The 19,584-nt window shown below is 40.0% G+C and overlaps 1 protein-coding gene across 1 annotated transcript in view; it reads left to right on the forward strand.

Moving 5' to 3' along the window:
* lrriq1 (leucine-rich repeats and IQ motif containing 1) overlaps positions 1 to 19,584 on the forward strand; it is a 40,554-nt gene that overhangs the window by 17,332 nt on the left and 3,638 nt on the right. The window contains exons 15-25 of the mRNA XM_035957658.2: positions 2,163 to 2,627; positions 3,143 to 3,317; positions 4,404 to 4,529; positions 5,491 to 5,580; positions 6,522 to 6,655; positions 7,570 to 7,641; positions 7,743 to 7,831; positions 9,457 to 9,558; positions 15,798 to 15,912; positions 16,954 to 17,014; positions 17,623 to 17,743. Coding sequence (XP_035813551.2) covers positions 2,163 to 2,627; positions 3,143 to 3,317; positions 4,404 to 4,529; positions 5,491 to 5,580; positions 6,522 to 6,655; positions 7,570 to 7,641; positions 7,743 to 7,831; positions 9,457 to 9,558; positions 15,798 to 15,912; positions 16,954 to 17,014; positions 17,623 to 17,743 — 1,550 coding nt within the window. The remainder of the gene's footprint in view (positions 1 to 2,162; positions 2,628 to 3,142; positions 3,318 to 4,403; positions 4,530 to 5,490; positions 5,581 to 6,521; positions 6,656 to 7,569; positions 7,642 to 7,742; positions 7,832 to 9,456; positions 9,559 to 15,797; positions 15,913 to 16,953; positions 17,015 to 17,622; positions 17,744 to 19,584) is intronic.

Here is a 19,584-nt window from a genome sequence, read left to right on the forward strand (position 1 = left end):
AGAGAGTACAATCACCTCACTTCAGATATACTGATAAGGAATATAATCTAAAAATAACAACAAAATCAGACATTTCATTAACTTACTATTGAACTGAATTTAGCTTTTCTATTGCTATTATCTAAATTACACATCAACCTCTATTGCTTTTAAAGGGATAGTTTGGTTTCTTTGACACGTATTTATATGAGGTGTTTATCCATAATCAGTGCATGACCTACAGTCAGTCAGTCAGCATGACAGTCAGTACATCTCTAGTTTAGAGAAGCAGACAAGAGGACCAGCACATAAGCTAAGCACTGTGTATTTGTGGATGGGCTCAGCAACAAATTGTATATTTGGCCCAGCTAAAAACGTCAATATCAGTATGAGAGTACGCTGTATTTAGGTAATTTTTGCATCTTTAGCCCTTTTCAACAGGGAATTGGAGCCTATATATTGCTCTGCTTTCCTCAAAGCCATCAGACTCCATTGATAAAAACTGTACTTTTTCCTTGTAGAAAATGGGAGTTGCTGGTCCACCACTGCTTCCATCAGTTAATTTGTTGTGCTATTGTGTGACCTCACAAAAGCACGTTAAACACATTAACAGTCTAGTAACTCCAGTTTTCTAAGAGGTAAAATTGCTGTTATTAAGGAGTTTGGTGAGACTGAGGAAGGACTGTCTGACAGCAAAGTAGAGCGATGAAGATAATCTAAATATAGTGTACACTGAAACTGATTTTGAGTTTTTAAGTGGCTAAAATATGTTTTATTGCTGAGCCCTTTCACGGCAGTACATTGCTTAGCTACTGTGGTGGTGGGGGTGTGATGTGCCAACAGTTAGCTACTGTAGGTAATATACCTGTGGATAAAAACCTTATACATCCTCACTGCAAAGAAATGATGTCTTCAAGCATTTAGTTCGAGCTACAACTGATTTCATCCTTTTTAAGTGATTTAATTTCATCCCACCACTGATTTCTCTATTTAGGTTTTTTGTTAAATAAAGGTTTATATTGAATCTGGTTATCAAAAGTATTGGTATTATCTTTCAAATGGTTTCTTGAATATAACTACGGTTTAGAATATATTTTAGACACTTAAAATTACATACTGTAGGTACTGTGATTAAATCAGAACTGTACAAGAGCTTTGGGGCAATTTGCCTGCTTTCCATATCTATGATTCACAGGTCTGAGATTATTTATTAATACCATTGACTCCTGTTCATTTTTCCTGTGTGAGACCATAGACTGTATAGTGAAATATGGATACAGCCTTTAGGTCTGATAAGTGAAGCCAATGAGGACGTGCCTTAACCCTGCATTCTTTCAAGGAGCCAGCAGGGGGGGACACCTCTGCGAGGAAAAAAAATCCAATTGTATAGAGGCCAATGAGAAAACGATTCCACTTCTCTATCAATTTATTGTCTCAGTAAATATATTTATAATAAGTAAATGGTCTCAATGGATAGTTTCAAGTTTACCTCGGTGCAGAATGATGCTCATTTTGTAAATAGTAAATATTTACAGGAAAATAAACAATAAAGCAAGTAATGTTTTAGAGAAGAGCTATCTTACAATTGACAAGTCACAACCTTATGGGAACGCATAGTGTAGTTAAGTACTTAATCAGATGCACCCCATGCCTATTACGTTTGTCTGTTTTCAAAATACCAGTTTGGAAAAGGTCAAAATTCAAACACTAGGCTTCAAACCAATGTGTGATGTCACACAGGCTATGTCCATCTTTTTACATAATCTATGTTTCAATCAGCACCACAGACATCTAATCAAAATCATATAGTGAATATATCCTTACATTAAATGAAAAGTTTTTGACTCTGGCACAAATTGCATTACATTTCCCCAGTGTGGTCAGTTTGTTGAAGGTTCATAAAGACAAACCATCATTACTGTATTTCTTGACTCGATAGTCAGTCTTCTCAGACTTCTCATAGAGGAGAGTCTTCCCCATCCACATAAACCACTACATACAGTAAATCCCATGAGTAGGTTTGATTGGAATCCATGTGGACTGGAACTAGGATACAGCAGGCTTTAAATGTGTGTGTGTCACTGAGTCCTACACTTCTCCAACAGTTGATGTAGATTTTTCAGTAACCATAGGAGTGACCATCATATCTAATGCTGTGGCTTTTTCTGTGTGCTTGTTTACAGCAATGCTTCATCTCCTTTGGAAGCTCTGAAAAGTGTCTGCCGGCACTTCCCTATGACCCTGAAGCTGGCTGAGGACCAGAGATTTGCCCATGAGTATGGTGACACCACTGTGTGTGATGAACACTGGGTTGTAGACCAAATACCGCCAGAGAAAACTCCACACAGGGACAGTGTCATTGCTGAAAATTGTACTGAATGCCCAAAAATGAAGGACACTAGCCAAGTACCAGCAGTCTTTCCAAGCGGGGACAACATCAGATGCAGCTACTGGAGTTTAGAAGACAATCCAGCTGCAGAGAGTCAGCGTGATGCATTTGACAGCGTTACAGTGGGTCCAAAGACAGGGCCGACAGTTACCAAGGCCAACTCTAGCAGCGTTCACTTCTTTGCAACAAAGGGAAAAACAAACTCCTTCAGTCTTGATAAAGCACCTGTGCTCAACCATCAAGACTCAGACCTGAAAATGTAATTTGCCGAATATTTTATCTGAGCCATTAATGTCTGCTTCTGTACATCCATTCCATTAAACACTACACTATTGATGACAGATCAGCTGATGTAATGCATGTAATGAAAGCCTCCAGATTCTTTCATGGTACACAACTGGACACTGACGACTTAAAGCAAACACTCTGTTTTTTATATAATTCTTTTTATAGCAGCTCAGCATTTTATTAGTTTCTGCTGCAGCACATTTGTCATCATTGGAGCCTCCTCTATTTGATTTACATCAGAAGACGTTGAAGACCTTATTCATTTTAACACGCAGCTTTATCATTAACACTATGCTATCTTTGGGAGGACAATAGATCTTTGATATGAGAGTTGGCTCTGGACAGGCTTAAACTCTCCAGAGTCCTGCTCTCCAGATGTCTGCACAGAAATAAATTCATGTTTTGAAAGATGAAGGTGCTATGACATCATGTATATCCCTCACTTTTTGTGTGTACTTAACTGTGTGTGTGTTCTTTCTGGAGCAGCACAGCAGCAGTCGTGATTCAGCAGTGGTGGAGGAAATACAAGGGGAACATTAATGCTCCCCCCTTCTCAGAAAAGGGAGGAGAGAGAGGAGGAGATGGAGGAACGCCAGAGTCAGGAGCTTCCTACATTAACAAGAGAACTGTTGGCCGCGACTATGCAGCGACTGTCATCCAGGTAAAACCTTTGGCACTTTGTCAGAAATTCAAGCCTTTTCATTTGGCTTACTGTACAGGAAGTTAACTCCAGAGAGCGGACTTCAGCTGTTTGCTGCCTTGCTATATCCAAAACATACCACCTCTCATACTATGCCCCTTTTCAGCACCCTACTAAACCCCATTCTCCCAGTGACAACATAGACTGGTTATCCAGGATAGTTGGAGTTGGTAATACTTGATTATCAGTCTGTTTCCTTCCATCTGTCCATTAGGCCATTATGTCCATGGGTACATTCAAAATCTAGTCATTCTCCATTAAAGCAGCAACTACTAATATTGTAACTATCAATACTTGTTGAGTTATATTTTTGGTTCATCAATTATTTAGTGAGTTGCTAAAATGTCAGAAAAGGGTTAAAAAATACTCTCTCAGTTTCCTGCTTAAAATTTTATCTCCAGAATCGACTGCTCATTAACCTGCTCACGTGTCCTTATTGCTACAACTACAATTTTCTAGAACTGTGGCTGAAGTCCGAAGCCACTTTCACTTTGTTGATACCTGGAAATGTCCGTTTTCTTCTTTGAACGTCAATCTTCAAGCCTCAAATGTGCTTTGGAAGCTTACTTGGCTAATCCTCTGCACAGAGGTGTAAGCTGCTGTTCTGAAACACATGCTACTCAACACCTCTTTCAAATCCCTTCTCAACACAAAAAGTGTTTGATGAGTCCTTTAGGGCTCTCCAAGGTAGAATGTGGGGGTTGTAGTGTAGCAGAGTAGTGTATGTGTGTGTGTTGGGGGGCTACGGAGTGATTAATCAGATTCCAAAGAAGTGCAGTAGTAAGAGTTCTAGAATTCCTGCGCGGCTCAACTTGAAGTGGAGCGTGCCCCCCCAGCCCGCTGGGAATTGTAGGATTTAGAGGCACACTGGAGCTCCATTTGTCTCTGAACAGCCTGGAGTCATGCAGAGTTCAGACAGGAGAACACTCAGCAATTAAAAGAGAGGTTAACATGTTTTATCTCCACAATGGGATAACATGCAATATTTACGTTTGCTCTGTGATTCATGGATAGTTTTCTACCATTTCTTTTCTCGGGTACCTCCAGGCATTTTGGAGGAGCTTCACTCTGAGGAGGAGGCTTGCATCTGCTCTTGCTGCTGTCAAATGCCCCGGCAATGGAGAGGATGACACTCTTGAGGAGGTGGACATGGATGAATTTGTCTTTGATGAGGTATGCACACAAGTTCATGTGTTCTTCACTTTCATGGTTCAGTAAATTCCCCACCCCATGCCCCATCAGACACACAACCCTGCACAGAGGTTGATACATCAGTGCACAAAAGTGTGTACACGTACCCAACACTACCTCCATGCACACACAGACCTGCACACATGCACAAAACCTGTGTGTGCGCATATGCAAACAAAGAAAAACTTACAAAGACACAGAACAATGTGGAGATATTTTCTGTACATACATCTGTCGCACACACATCAAAAACATATTCAGAAATCTTGAGTTGCCATTTTATTATGTTCAAGAAAGTCAAAAAACTTCACTACTGTGTTTTATTATGTATGGATTTTACAGTTCTAAGTATGTAGTATCCTGTATGTATATACAGATGGGTGGCAAATTAAAGGAAAATTTGAACCCTTGACCCCTATATAGTAAGAGGATCTGGTGACTCTGACATGGTTTAGGTCCACTTGTCCTCAGAAGGAAGGATCACTGCAAATTAATACAAAGTAGTTCTGAGCTGCCACCTATATCCTATGGTGAACCATTTCTGACGTGAGGATGGAGGGGTTTCCTGTTCAGAATGGTTCTTAATGGTTTGATAAGGATGATGTGAATCATATGCTATGGCCTTCACAGTCGACGGATCTAAACTTAACACCTATGCGAGATTTAGGACTGAAGTGTTATACTGCACACTCCACCACCATCATAAAAACACCAAATGAGGAAAATATTTTGGAAGAATGGTGTTGATCCCCCCAGCAGAGACCTGGAGAATCAATGCCACTGATTGATTAGTGCACTGGAGCTGTTCTGGTGGCATGTTGAGGCACCTTACTTGACATTTTATGTGGAGATTTCCTTCAGTTTGTCATCCATCTGTATATTTTGTACATCATACAGTGTAATGTTTGATTCCAAAAACCTTTTCTTTATGACTTTTAAAAAGGCAGCACTGGAGAAACACTGGACACTAACCCTTTCTGAGGACTCACCTATCACACACTACCCTGTCTCGGAGCAGGCATTATCTCTGAAGGTAAAGTATTTTGTTATTACCTATGATCAGCTGAATACAGTAAAAGTGGGCAGCGAATTTTTGGATTTAACAGCCCCTTGTCACGTCAATATAAGAGTTATTTTCTTTTACTGTCCCTTGTTCATATTGCTTATCGCCCCCTCCAGGATTCATCACACCCTCCCTGATTGATGTTTAAATTTATTCTCTTGAAAAACAAAATTGTTTCCTGGAGGGCTGAAGGTTGCTCAGCACCAGCAGATGTCATTTTTCACGCTGGCTGGAGTGTCGTCCTGTTTTTTTCTGTCCTTCATTACCTCTCATTGGATCTTTTCTTTGGAGCTTGCTCAGCACTGTACATCATGGTAGCCAGTTTAAGCCAGCTGATGCGGTGCAGCTGCTGGTGTGGCCGGCCTCAATGTGTTGACACTGACACACACATCAAAGGCAGGGATGAACAATTTAGTGCTTTGACAAAGAGAAAATGGAACCTGGAGAGTAATTAAGCTGTTACTTTGACTTACGTATGAGCATTCCATGAGTGTGAAAATTCACTTTCTAAAAAGCTATCTCCCTAACCACCAAAAATGAAAATATCCACTTGAGTTAAATGTGACTGGATATCATTGTATACATTATATGTAATCTTCCCAAAGGTACACACCGAAGATTATGTTCTCTACACAGAGCTTAAACTGTATTTTCCATGTAAAGCTCCAGCAAAGCAACCTACTGAACACACCTCAAATGATGATCCAGTTTTTACTGTGACAGATATAATGTTTCCTAACACTAACACTGAAAACTTGTATGTAAAGAACCACTCCAGTAAATTAAGAGTTGTTTTATTTATTTTGAAGCAAATACAAAGATTTCTTACGTTGTATGCTTTGATTTAAAATAAATAGGTTGAAATTAAAAATGTACATTTTTGCTGACTCTGATTTGTATTTGTGTTTCAGCCTCTTAGTTCCTGTCTTAATCGCTCCCAGTACATATTCCCTCCACCACTTGTACAGAGCCCAAGACAGGCCTGGGTAGCCGGGGAACATGTGGACTTGGCTGCACAAAGAATTTCACCAGAGAGTTCCAACAGGTAGAATAATCTTAACCGTTGCCTTAGTCTGCAGTTTACCTAATCATTTGGCAACATTAGATACAGAGAAAGAAAAAGTGCCTCACTCTCTAAGTTTCAAACCACCAACAAAGTTTGTTTGAAAGAGATACTCCCCTCTGTTAGTTTTGAAATTTTTTTGAATTGGTTGTTTAACTGATGGTATTTTCCCCAGTATTTTTAGACATGCGATCATACAACGGTTACTGAAAAAAAACAGCAACTACAGACCAATTTTTACCTCCTTATATTTTTCAAGGTGCATGAAGGAGTCATTTCAGTTGATTTAATCTTGCTTATGAATAGTAGAAATACTTTTTTGCTAGTTTTGCAGTTTGCCTGTACATTTTTTTTAATTGCAGATAGACATGACAGTGGAGTCCAAGTGATTTTAGATTTGATCACTGCCTTTGCCTGTCATTCCATTCTTCTTCACTATTTAGAAACCTGGGTTGGCTTTAAGGGAACTTCTCTTCATCTATTATACATCTCCAATAGAACCTGGGCTTCAGCCATAACAAATGTCTGTTCCTCTATTGCCAAATGTTATTGTGGTGTAATTGTACTTCTACCAGCATGCTTCACAGTAAACTTAGTCACTTGACCAAAAACATTAAGAATTCCAGTCTTAATGTTTTTTAAATTCCAGTCCATATTTAAATACACTGCACCATTGTATCTTAGCAAGCTGGTATAGAAAGAGACTGAATATAATAAGAAGCTTTTTGTGCTGATTACTCATGATAATCAGTGGATATCCTTGATAGCACATGTAATATTACTTCTGCTGTTTTCTCTTGGTGTATAAATGTGTAATAACATTTTAAAATATTAATTTGGAAATTTTTGCATTTCTTGCTGGCTTTTTGAAGGACAATAACACTTTATGATTTCAGAAGCAAATCTCCTCCTTCAACCGCAGTGCTTAGTGATCTCTCTGAAAGATCAGAAAAGATTATGGAAGAATGGTAAATCATCATCTTATCATACATTGTATCTTCCCGACTACAATTTGTGTGTGTTGTCATTTCATTGAATGTGATTTTCTGTCTTTTCTTGTGGTCTCCAGGGGTTTCACTGACAGCCACACAGCTCTTCTGATGCTGAAGAGAGCTCAGAAGATGAAGTCGAAGAAACAGCAGCAGAAGAAACATAGGGGTGAGTATGTTCAGGATACGATACTTAGAGATATACCACATGTACTTATTACTTAAGGTTTTCTTCTTAAAGTCCCTCTCTGATTATTGATTGAACACCCATAATCTCATCTCTGGGTAACAAAGTTACATCTTTAGAGATCTGTTTTCTTAAGGCAGAAAATAATCCTTTCCTGCCTTAAGATTGCTTAAAATAACACTTCCATCCATTGCTCCCATTAGAATGTGTATTCAATGAAGTATTCAAACCAGAAGCTAATTCTGAAGAAGAATAATGATACAAAAAGCCTCATCCTGCAAGTTGACAAGATTGGTTCTTGGAGTTTGTTGTGCATGTTTTTGAGACTGTCAGGAGTGGCAAACTCCAGGGCTAAAAAATGATGCCAGTGTGGAAGTACCAAAAACTACAGTTCCTTGAATGGCTTTCTGAGGCTGGCTCAAAGAGTTAGCCAATCTCCATACACCACCATGTTCAAATGCCCACCTTTACAGCAGAAATAAACCTGTTTACAGCCAAAAGGATGATTTCTCTGTTCATGACAACTGTACGGATTGTGGGCTTTTATATAACTAATTTGTTCAAATTGTGTTAACGCCTAAATATATGACAAGATGGCAGAGAGATGTTTACATCAACAGCCCTAGCTCCACTCACGCTCCACTTATTTACCCATTTTCTTATTTGATGGGAGTTAAGAGGCTGCCTTGATAGCAGCCTTGACACCATACTAAGATTCAAAACCACTGTTCAGGAAACTTATTTGTGATGTCACAAAGAGTTTAACTATGTTTATATACTGTATATGGACTGTCTATGGCACATTGCCTTTTTTGCTCATGATCTGTCTGCTAGCATATAAAAAAACACCATAATAACATGTTAACAAACTAAAAAGTTGATTTTCACTGGAGGGGGGCATCAAGTCACCTCAACTATAATGCTTCCATTGTTCAATAATCCTTCAACACCAGAACTAATGTTTCCTTCTGTTTCCTCATTCTTAATCTTTGTATCCCTCCCTATATGGAAAGAATTCCTGCAGGGAGATGAATCTATTTTCTCAAAGGGAAAAAATCCACACTAATTTTTGCTTGTTTTCATTCTCATCGTAGTTCCTTCAATCGTGCTTCAACAGCAGTGACCCTTTCCACCCCATGTATGTTAACAAGCCATAACAGACAGCAGAAGCCAGGGCCTGTCGCCTCTTATTGGGCCTTATTTGAAAGCCTGCAAAGGAAACAACGATTGCCAAGAATACTCTTGACAAGTCCTCTTGTGATGACTTTCATTCCGTTTCATTGTAGTGGTAGAGTAGCTGCAGTGAAAGGTGACCTCACCTCTGCTCTGCTCCAAGAAACGGTAGTCCTGCCACAGCTATCATGCTATGGTCATGTAGAGGAAGGCTGCTCTTTGATCACAATTGCAAATGCATGATTCCATTAGCAGTGCTCTTGTCATCTTGCTCCACCGACACACAGGTCTATGTCGACTATAACTCCTAATGGCATCTGCCTCAGTGGAACCAGAGCACTGTTCTAATATTTTCCGAATGTTGGATTCTGGTTTTCTGCTTCTTGTTTTAGGTCTGTCTTGTCCTTCTTTGACCCTCTCTTTCTTACTCATAGATCCCTTTGTCCGTCTTGCCTTGTTCAAAAACTGCAATTACCAAATGGGTCCAGTGGAGGCACGGAACAGGCTTACACGACACGACGGAAATTATGTAAAAGGTAGGATGTGGGACTTGGTGCACATTTACTAACCCTGTATTATAATCTTTAAATTCTTTTTCTATTTTGGATGTGTATTATTATTCTTTATTCACTCTTTGCACAATGATCAATCTGTACAAGCAAAGTATGCATACTTGCACATACATACACATACTTTGTATTTGTGGCCCATTTATGACCATGTGCGAGCCCTGTAGAACTTAAGAATCTATCTGCCATTTGTGACTGACAATTATTTATGAAGCATGCCAATGACTGCATTTCCAGTCTGTTTCAGCTTGGAAATCACTTTTAAGAAAAACTCTAGATTTGAGATTAGAGCCAGGATGATTGTGTCTATTGCTTAGGATGATGTTGTATTTACCAAAGTTGCAGAGGTCTGTGAATGCAATGGTATTGTTGCAGCAAGTAGGGAAGTATAAGCCACTTGAACACTCAGTCAGGTACCTTTTTCTATAGTGTGTATGTATTTCACAGAGCAGGTTTGAACCTGTTGCAGATGACATACTTTTTTTCAAAAGATTTTTTTTGTGTAATTGATATGCAGTCTTCATAGCATACAGATTGACCATGGTATGAAATAGATTCATCCGAGAAGAGGCAAATTTCTTCCTCCATCTTTTTCTTCTGTGGCCTGGTGCCCTGCCCTGAGGTGCAGAGATGATTTGGCATTGTGACACACACATCCAGACTTAAAAGGGAGGGAAGTGCTGGAGGGAGGATGGGTGGTGGGGTTTGCTTTTATCATGAGGGCCGGTCTCCATCTTTCCTCTGCACACCAACCCACCCCCAACCACAAGGGTCAAGGCCTCGCATCCAGAGAGCAGGACGCTCGCGGTCATCCAGCAGTCAGAGGGACGCTGCAACTGCAGCATTTGCCAACACTCAGTGAGAGTGACTGGTCCAAGTCCAATGTTGCTATGAGCATGAAATAGCCCTTAATGAGCTCAGGGGAAATAACAGTATATCTGCTTGTCATTTCATGTTACTGTTTAAGAAAAATGATGCAACCTTTAGCTTTAACTTATCAGCTTTGGGTGTAACATTTTAGTAATTTGTTAGTAGAATAGCTGTGAAGGAATCCCCTTATTTTTCTTACAACTGAGTAGTTGTTCCACAATGAAATATCAACTAAAAATTTCTTTCAGTATTTTCAGATTTTTAAAAGACTCTTTTTGTCAGCAGCCACTAAATTGCCAAAGCTACAAGGCACTTATCTCTTTTTTTTTATCACACAGATGAGCAACCATATCAAAATAGACCAGCATTTTCTTAATGTTAGTTGAATTTATTTCATGTAGAATTTTGACTCATAATTTATTATATGAAAAATTTACTTTTACTATGACATCATCATGTTATCTAATGTTTATTTAAACTGCAGGTGTATTATGTCAACTTTCCAACACAGTGATTACTGACATTGGAATCATCTCTGAGCACAATACTGCTGTGGATAAGCTCTCTGCCAACTGGCAGTCGAGGAACCGTTCTATCCGAATGACCTATTAGATTACAACAATATTTCCAGCTCTGTTTTTCCAGTATTCTTATCTCTCCTCTCCACCCTTGTCTTGATAATTTATCAAACTGCAGTGATTGCAATGAAGCATTTCATTGCTCCATTTCAAGGACTGAAATGAAGCAGCTACAGCAGCTGATAAAGTAATGACAAGACGCTGGTCAGGATGTTATCTGTCCTTCTGCTTTGTATTTTGTATCCTCAGTCACATTTCTGATCCAACTGAGTGGGATCCTGTAAAAGGTGTAACTCTAACCAGCTTGATTCTGGAGGAGACGACTCCCGCTGCCTTTTTACAGGATGACCATGAGGCCATGGCGACGTTGGCGACAGAGGTGGTGTGTCGGGAACAGTCTTGTAGCACTGTGATCCTGGGTCCCTGTGAGCAGGCCAAGGCTAAAATCCCCTTTTGCTCCCCTGGTCCTGACCTGTGTAAGACACCCCCTCCTCCGGATCCATCCCCAGTGCCCGGGGCCTAGCCAGCCCAGCCCAACCCAGCCCGGCCCAGGCAGTGCTCCCCGACAGGGGCTAACGTTTCAGACTTTGAGTCAAGGCCCTTCTGGAGGTGATTAGCCCCAAACCCATGACAGATTCTTTCCAAGATATCCGACGCGGCATGTTTATTTTATCCGGGCTCTTTGTGTGGATGTGCTGGACATGAGTAACCCACTTGAAATGGGTATCGGCTTACATACCCAGAGAGAGAGACACACAGAGAGAGAACAGTGCAGAGCCACAAGAAAATATCTTTTAAAGGCAAATATAGATATGCTTTTCCCTATTTTGTATGATTTGTATCTTCAAGTGCCTGTGTGCTGCAAATGTTGAAGATGTTTTGTGTCTCCAATGTTTTCTCCTCATTTCTACTCTTACTTTCCACTCAGCCCCCCGAGGCAAATGCACACTCCTCCAACCTTCCTCTTCCATCCAAACTGAGATCCAGCCCCACCAAACATCCATCCTCATGTCACAGGGACACAAGGGTATATAGTTTTATTCCAGATTGGAACCCCTTCCTCCTGAGCACTTAATCTGATTTCTCACTTCAAGTCATCAACAAAGTCAAACTGAAATACAATCATTTTGTTTATCACCGATCATCCAAAATAACTTCATATTAGACTATTTACCAGCATTCACATGCATTCAATTTCACCCCAGTAATCTCTGAGCTTTTATGTATTTCAGGGCTCTTTCCTCAGAGTATATATTTGAGAAGCACTGGCACACTTGATAAACATACAGAACCAATGTACGGTGGTGCAGCAATCTGACTCACTAACAGAGACAGACATCCAACTAAAAACACTGAGTCAGTCAAATTTCAGACACGCTCTGATTCTTCTTCCACTTAGCAAATGCCATGAAAACATAATTCTTTATGTGCTTTTCACCATGTTGTTCTTTATTTTCCAACATTGTGACATACACACAAACTATGAAGCAAAGGAAGGGTTAGCCTTCCTCGAGCTGTTTTATGGTCTCATTGGCTGAGTTCAGTCTCCTTTAGTGTAGGCCCAGTACAAATCTTCATGAGAAAATAGCAAGCCAAGGTGCCGAATTCCATCCTGGAGAAACTGTCTGAAAATGCGTGCGTTAAACACTTTGATTTTTGATGTATTTGGACAGCACACCGTTTGAGCTATTTCTATTGGAGCATAACCCAACCCTTAGGATGACCCAGCATTTGATCGTGTTCTTTTCAAAGCAGTGGCGTTTTCACATAACTGACAAATGGTTGTTATAATAATTAATGATAAAAATGGCAGTAGACAACTTTTCAACCTCCCCACCACTTGCGGTTCCAAGTGGTATTGCTGTTGGCACTGCTGCTGCAAAGACCAGAGTTTTCCAACAACACGAGACACGAAATGATCAACACCACTTAGGCAAAAAGAGGGAAGAAAGACACATATTCAGTGAAGAAGTGAAAGGAAATAGTCCTAACTTTATATGAAATAACCAGATAGTTCAGTTATTGCTTTTAGAATTTAATAGCCTTAAGAATTCCAATCTGAAATAAATTCCCCAATCTCAATGTTCTGATAAAGGCTGAGCAAAACACTTAGTCGTGCAGGTGGCAGGTTTTGTTTCTTACTGATCTAGTAGAAATTATTCCAACTGAATGCCAGTTTTGAGTCCACTGAGTGAATACTAGTCCAAGGTTTGTCCGGATTTATGATGGTGTCCACCCTCTTTGTCTTCGCTGACAGTGGGAATCTTTTTTTCTTTTGCCAGGTAGAGTTTCTACAGCTACTACATTTGCTCTGCCATCCACCATTTCAGCTTAAACTACATGTTACTACTGCGGCCATCCTCCAATTGCCAACGCAATGCATTTGTGCTGTGAACTGAGCTTTCATTTTCCTGACAGATTTCACACCTGGTAGCAGACAGAATTGCATTGTGAAAATGAAGCTTCTAACAAACCAATGTTACTATAGCCGTTACACTGTGCAGTCAGCATATAGTTCATAATGATATTTTAAAGCAAAAAAAACATGTCTACTGCCGCTTTTAAAGGTCATTTTAGTGTATAACTACTTGGGTATTATTTTTTGTTTTATTTTCATAGTTTAAACAACCCAAACCATCCAACATATTTGAAAGAGACAACAACATTTTACCAGCCTCAGTCTGCTTCAAATTAGGTTCATGGACGTGTTTGTAGAATAGTGTATAGAATAGTCACCTAACAGCACATGAAGCAAACTTTTGGGGGTAAGAAAGGGGGACAACCTACACATATGGCCAGATGTGCAGAGGTGGAAAAGTAGGCTTGACATTCTTTCTCAACCTCTTCTTTCACTCATCAGCCATCTCCTTCTGTCCCTTTATAAACTGACTTTGTCTTTCGTAAACTGACTCTGGGGTCTCTACTTGCTGTTGTGGGTGCACACGCTTTTACTGTGTAACACAGAAGTATTACCAACATTACAGGTATGATCGCTTTCTGTTTTATATAACATGTAGTTTAGATGACTTGGCAATGGTTTTGGCATGTTTACATCCGGCTTGTTGATTTTTTTGCTGTCATGTTGGATGATTGCTTGTTTTTCTTGCTGTATCCTGTTCCCATATTTCAGCAATTATTTTTGTGTCGACATAATTTTTCCTTAAATATGCCAACAAGAGATTCTTATTCACAACACACAATCATAAACTCATTCATGACACTGTTTAATTTCTCACTGGGATCTGCACTGGCTCTGATCCATTGCATGTCCTGGTGTCATTTGTTTCTGCAGTGAGGTTGGAGAGAAGGAGGCTGTCAACATTGTCTCTCCCTCATCTCTGGTTTGCTCTGGGCCACAGCCTCCACCCTCCTCCTCTCCAGGTCTCTGATACTGAGTCAAAATTCTCCCCTCCTCAGTAGGGACGAGATCACTTAATGTGCTTAAGAGCCCCCCTTAACAGGCGTGACTCCTATAGGCCCCCTCCTGATGTCCTGGAGGAGGTCTGGAGGGGGATTTAGGAGGTTGGAGGAGGTCAGGAGGGAGCTTCAGTTGGGGGTTCTGAGGGGAAAAGGGAGAGAGGTCTCTCTATGTTACTGGAGTGCAACATAAATGTGAACATTTTTCATGCAACTCATGTGCACCCTGAACATGTGTTTGCTTATACATGCAACAGTGCATTCACCATACACTGAGTCTGAATTTATCATTCAAAATCTTTTCAACGTATGGTCTAACCAAATAAGATTCTATGATATGAATGATATAAATAAAAACTGTGAGAAGACAGGCAGAACCCTTGTTTTAGTCATGCGTTGCTCTTATATAAACAAGACTTGAGCAAATTGCTTTTTAAAAAATGTTTTTTTTTTTTTTTTTTTAAAGGTTTTTGGACTGTATATGCTCCGTCTCTCTTTGTATTTTCAGCTTTGGGAAGTGCAAGTAGCCATTTCCTGGCCTTTGCTGCCCCGGGGGGAAGCATCTATCACTTGACATTTTTAGTGGGGCTTCTCAATTAACCCATGAAAACTGTAAAGCTTTTCTCTTCATTTTACAACCCGGCAAAAGCAAGTAAATGGCTTAAATAAATGCATCATTAGTTCCAGCATTGGGCTGTCAAAATTCATTATCAGTTTACACTCATTTACGGCAGCATTACTGTCAGTGCAACATAAATGTTTACTTTGAATTACGACCTTATTATGGGATTTCAGCATAACTCGTAAATCAGCAGGATTTCAGATTTCTCTCCTTAACTAACTTTTGGGACATTGCTTGGGCTCAATTTTACAAAGAACCACAAGTCCCAACAATTGTTGGACAGCAGCAGAGCCTCCCCTGCTGCATCTTTCAGCAGCTTTAAACATATTATCGTAATGCCCTTGAGTCCCGCAAACAAATACACAACCTTAAGCCCCAACATAAACTCTGAGAGCTTTGACTACTGGTCTCTCCCTGCGCAGGGAAACCTGGCCGACAGTAATTACAATGACACATGTCAAAGTTTGCCACACATCAGGCCCCTGAACTGTTTATTTGTTGAGCTTGTACATCGGTCAGCATCTGTTAACACAACTCCTTCACTGCAGTATTGATTACGCCTCCTGTCATTTAGAAACATGCCACCTTCTCTCCACCACTTGCTGATTAGGCAGCCTGCTCTTTCTTTGTTACCACTGTTTTCGAGAATGTTACTGAACCGACACCAGGGGTAAATTAACGACCTGTGAACTTTATTTGATGTTTTTTGTCGAATGCAGTTGGTGAGACTGAGCTCGGCCTTCAGCAAGCAGAGAAGACGGAGCAAATGAAGCTGGAACAGGCACAGCGATGGCTGCACACTCAGGCTGCTCAGTCTGACAAGCACTCTGAGAGGTGAGGCACCTAATGTAGGTCAGAAAGTGGTATGTTGGGTAGCTAAAATTGCTCTCAAACTACCCTTAGGTTACTCTGCATCCAATATAATTTTTAATTTAACCCTGGTAATGTTTAGCCATACACACAGCTACATGTGTTTTTCTCTTTATTTCAACCTATTCAGGTTTTTGAAATATCTATGTGATTTCACTGTAAATTCTGAGGATTGTCCAGCATGCCTGGGACAGTTAATAACATAATATTTTGATGTACTATGAATAGGAATTCAAGGATTCAAGTACTATATAGTCATTTCTATTGAAATGGAAAGGTGTCATATCTGAGAATGATATTTTAGAAATTTGGCAAATAAATTTAAAACTGGTCTGGTAGCGTGGCTTTTTTTTTTTTTTTTTAAAGAAAAGAATATTCCTTTTGTAATAAAAAATATTTGTTTATGATATTTTTTAACCACAAAACATTTAGTAAAATTCCTTCTTGAAATAAAATAACTCTTCCTTTTCCCCACAAATTTGTGAATGTGCATAAACTGAATTCTTCACACAAGATTCTCCTTCTTCATTAAAAAGACCATTATATATTGGATGTTTGTCAAGACAGCATCAAGGCGTCAAGTTTTGCATTTGTAAATGCTGCTTACTGAATGGCAACTGGCTTCCAAACTCGTAATGCTGCCACAAAATCATCTTGTACATGCAGGATTTAGGATGAACAGTGAGAACTTTTCTGCAGTCAGTAGATGAATTTGAAGAACTCTGCGCAGACCTCATTCTGTACAGTAAAAGAAAGCAAATGGTGTGAATGGAGAGAGGCTTTATTTTTACTTCTTGCAGTGTAACCACTGGATGTCTCACTGAGGCACTCAGTATGCAGGCCTTTACTACTCCGGTCATACTAAAGAACTAGACGTTAACATGGCATCTCTATTTTATTTTTATGTAAGAATTAAATGCATGCAATTAGGTCACTGGAAATCATTTGACTGATGTGAAATATGCAAAACACTAATAGCTTAAACATATTTTGTTTTGTTCTCAGTGAACGTTTCTTGCCAGAGATAAACTCATCCATTCTGAGCGGAGGCAGAGTGCAGCTCGTGGTGAGTACCGTCCCCTTCTGTTTTTTACCCACGCGCTTCATTCACTTCATGAAATGACATTGAATGTTGATTTGAATCTGTTCTGGGGGCCAGTTGCATGTATGTGAAGGTATGCAGTATTTACATTCACCAGTCAGAGTCCTGTGCTGTAGGTCCCCTCTCCCAGAGCCTGTCTCATCAGCTTCGATTTAAAGGGAGGAAGGGGGGAGGTGAGTCTGAGGCTTAATCTCCACGCTGACACTTTCAATTGGATCAACTGGCTGCAATTTCTTCATTTCACTTGCAGAAATCCCTGTGTCACTTTGGAACAGTTTGACTGGACCTGAGAACGATACTGATGCTCGTGAAGTCTTTGAAGTCAGAAACCGCAGGTCTCCCTGTGCCGTTATAGAGCAGTTTGAGTTACGATCACTGGCAAGAGAAGCCGCCCCCTTCCTCCTGTTTCTTAGATATGTTCAGACTGCAGAGCCGCTGGTTGTTGAATGTTTTTCTAAATGCTGGACTGCTTGCGTGAGATGTGTCATTTTGGGCCTCACTGTGTGTGTGTGTGTGTGTGTGTGTGTGTGTGTGTGTGTGTGTGTTTTTTTTTCTCTGTGTGGTGTGTGCAGGCTGACCCAGCATACACAGACTGTCAACACCACACCAGTGCATTGTGGGCCAACAGCAGTTTCTTTGCCCAGCCTTGCAAAGTGAATTGCTCTCCTCGCAGAAACTCCTTGGGTCATGCAAGTGAGTCTTTTTTTCTGGATGATGTGCTGCTGGGAATTATTGACTGGTCTTTCAATAATCTAAAAAAGTCTGGGTCCAAAAACATTCTGTGGTAAAGTGTTCTGAAAAAGCAGGACTCAAACTCCATAAATTGAATTATTTGTGTCACTGACTTTTAAAAAAAAAAAAAAAAAAAAAACACAAAAAAAACCAACTTTATAGTCCAGACAAATGATAGTGGAGACTTTTTAAAAAATTTTTATTTGGAGGTTATTTAGAAAACTTCACTAATCACTGGGAGTTATTTTATACATATACACATGCTGCATATATGATAAATAGATAAACAAACAACAATATGGTCATACATCCAAAATATATTAGCAAATTTATTACTATTTGCAGTTATATTAAAGCTGACATGTCTAATAAGTTGCCCTTGTTTTTGCAGTGACAATAAAATTTACAGCTGAAAGTTTAAATTCGATACAAAACTGAGCTAAATGACACATACATCAGTGTATATCCTATTATCTTTGTAGTTACATTTGTTGTCAACCAATTGCTGAATGAACACAAATCAGTTATTACTACACAGAGGGAGGATTAAAAGGACCAAATTCAAACTGCATGTTTTGTTGTGCACATTGTGTGTGTATGTAACTGTAGAGATTTTACATACGTGTTCACATGTTTTTAAGTTTGCATACTTGCCCCCACAAGCCGTGGGTCACACAGAGCTGAGTGCTGGGAGTCATGGATAAAGGCCTCTGCTTATTCAGCCTAGACTCAGTCCACCGGTCGGCTGCTGTGGGAGGGGAGGGGAGCCACAAGGTCGGGCTGGGGACAGGGCGCCGTGAATTTCTCCTCTGACAGGAAACGGGGAGAGAGAGTGAAAAAAAACCTGTCCTTTCAGTGAAGAATGACTGGCCCTTCTGTCAAGGGAAGAGGGGCTCAGGAGTTTGAGTGACAAAGATGCTACTGACAGGCGGACAGCAGATGACCACATTAAACAAGCCCAGGAATCCAAGTAAAGGAGAGCCCTGTCCCTGGTAACGAAGCCTAATTGGATTCCGATGATGATTTCAAAATGATATCCACGAGGTGCAACAGCAGCAGGAGTGAGTGTCTTTGTGCTCAGCAGGCACACTGTTGTTGAGAAAGAAAGCCTTTTTGTCCACATCGATGAAAACACTACTTATCTAAACTGTCTAGGGCAAATTGAGATATGAATGTATGTGTAAGGCAGGAACATTTTTAAAAAAGCCAATTAGATATTTCATAAACATGGAAAGGGCAGTTAATGGCCACAGTTTTATGTCATCTAGAGCTCGTATCAGAGGAAATGGGTTACTTGAGTGAGATTGTGGTACTAAGAGAAAATGAAATGGAGCTTCTGTGATGTAAATCTTCATATTGAGCCTACACAAGTCAGTAAAAGAGAGTGGCTCACAAAAACATATTTATTAAACCTTATTTATTTAGGCTATAGAGGTTCTATAGCCTTTGCCTCTGTAGTTGCATGCATGCATCAAAGAAAAAGTTTAAAGCCAGAGGGTTCACTTAGTTTGCCATAGCAGTAAAGGCAACATAAATACTCTATAACCTACTCTATAACCTGTTGCAATGTGATACTCACCACTTGCTGGGACAGTACCATAAAATGCGTTTCCAGGCTCACAAAATATTTTCATTACGTGTGCAGAGGAAACCACTTAAGTCGCGTATCTGCTCCCTCAATTTTGTCCGCTGTTCAGCCCTAATAGGAGTAAAATGATCGAAAACAATTTGTTTGGTCACAGCGGTTGGTTCAATTGTGCAGCCGTTTGTTTATCTCTATACCTTTAAAACAGAATGCACAA

The sequence above is a fragment of the Amphiprion ocellaris genome, chromosome 3 (assembly GCF_022539595.1).
Source record: "Amphiprion ocellaris isolate individual 3 ecotype Okinawa chromosome 3, ASM2253959v1, whole genome shotgun sequence".
Classification (NCBI taxonomy): Eukaryota; Metazoa; Chordata; class Actinopteri; family Pomacentridae; genus Amphiprion; species Amphiprion ocellaris.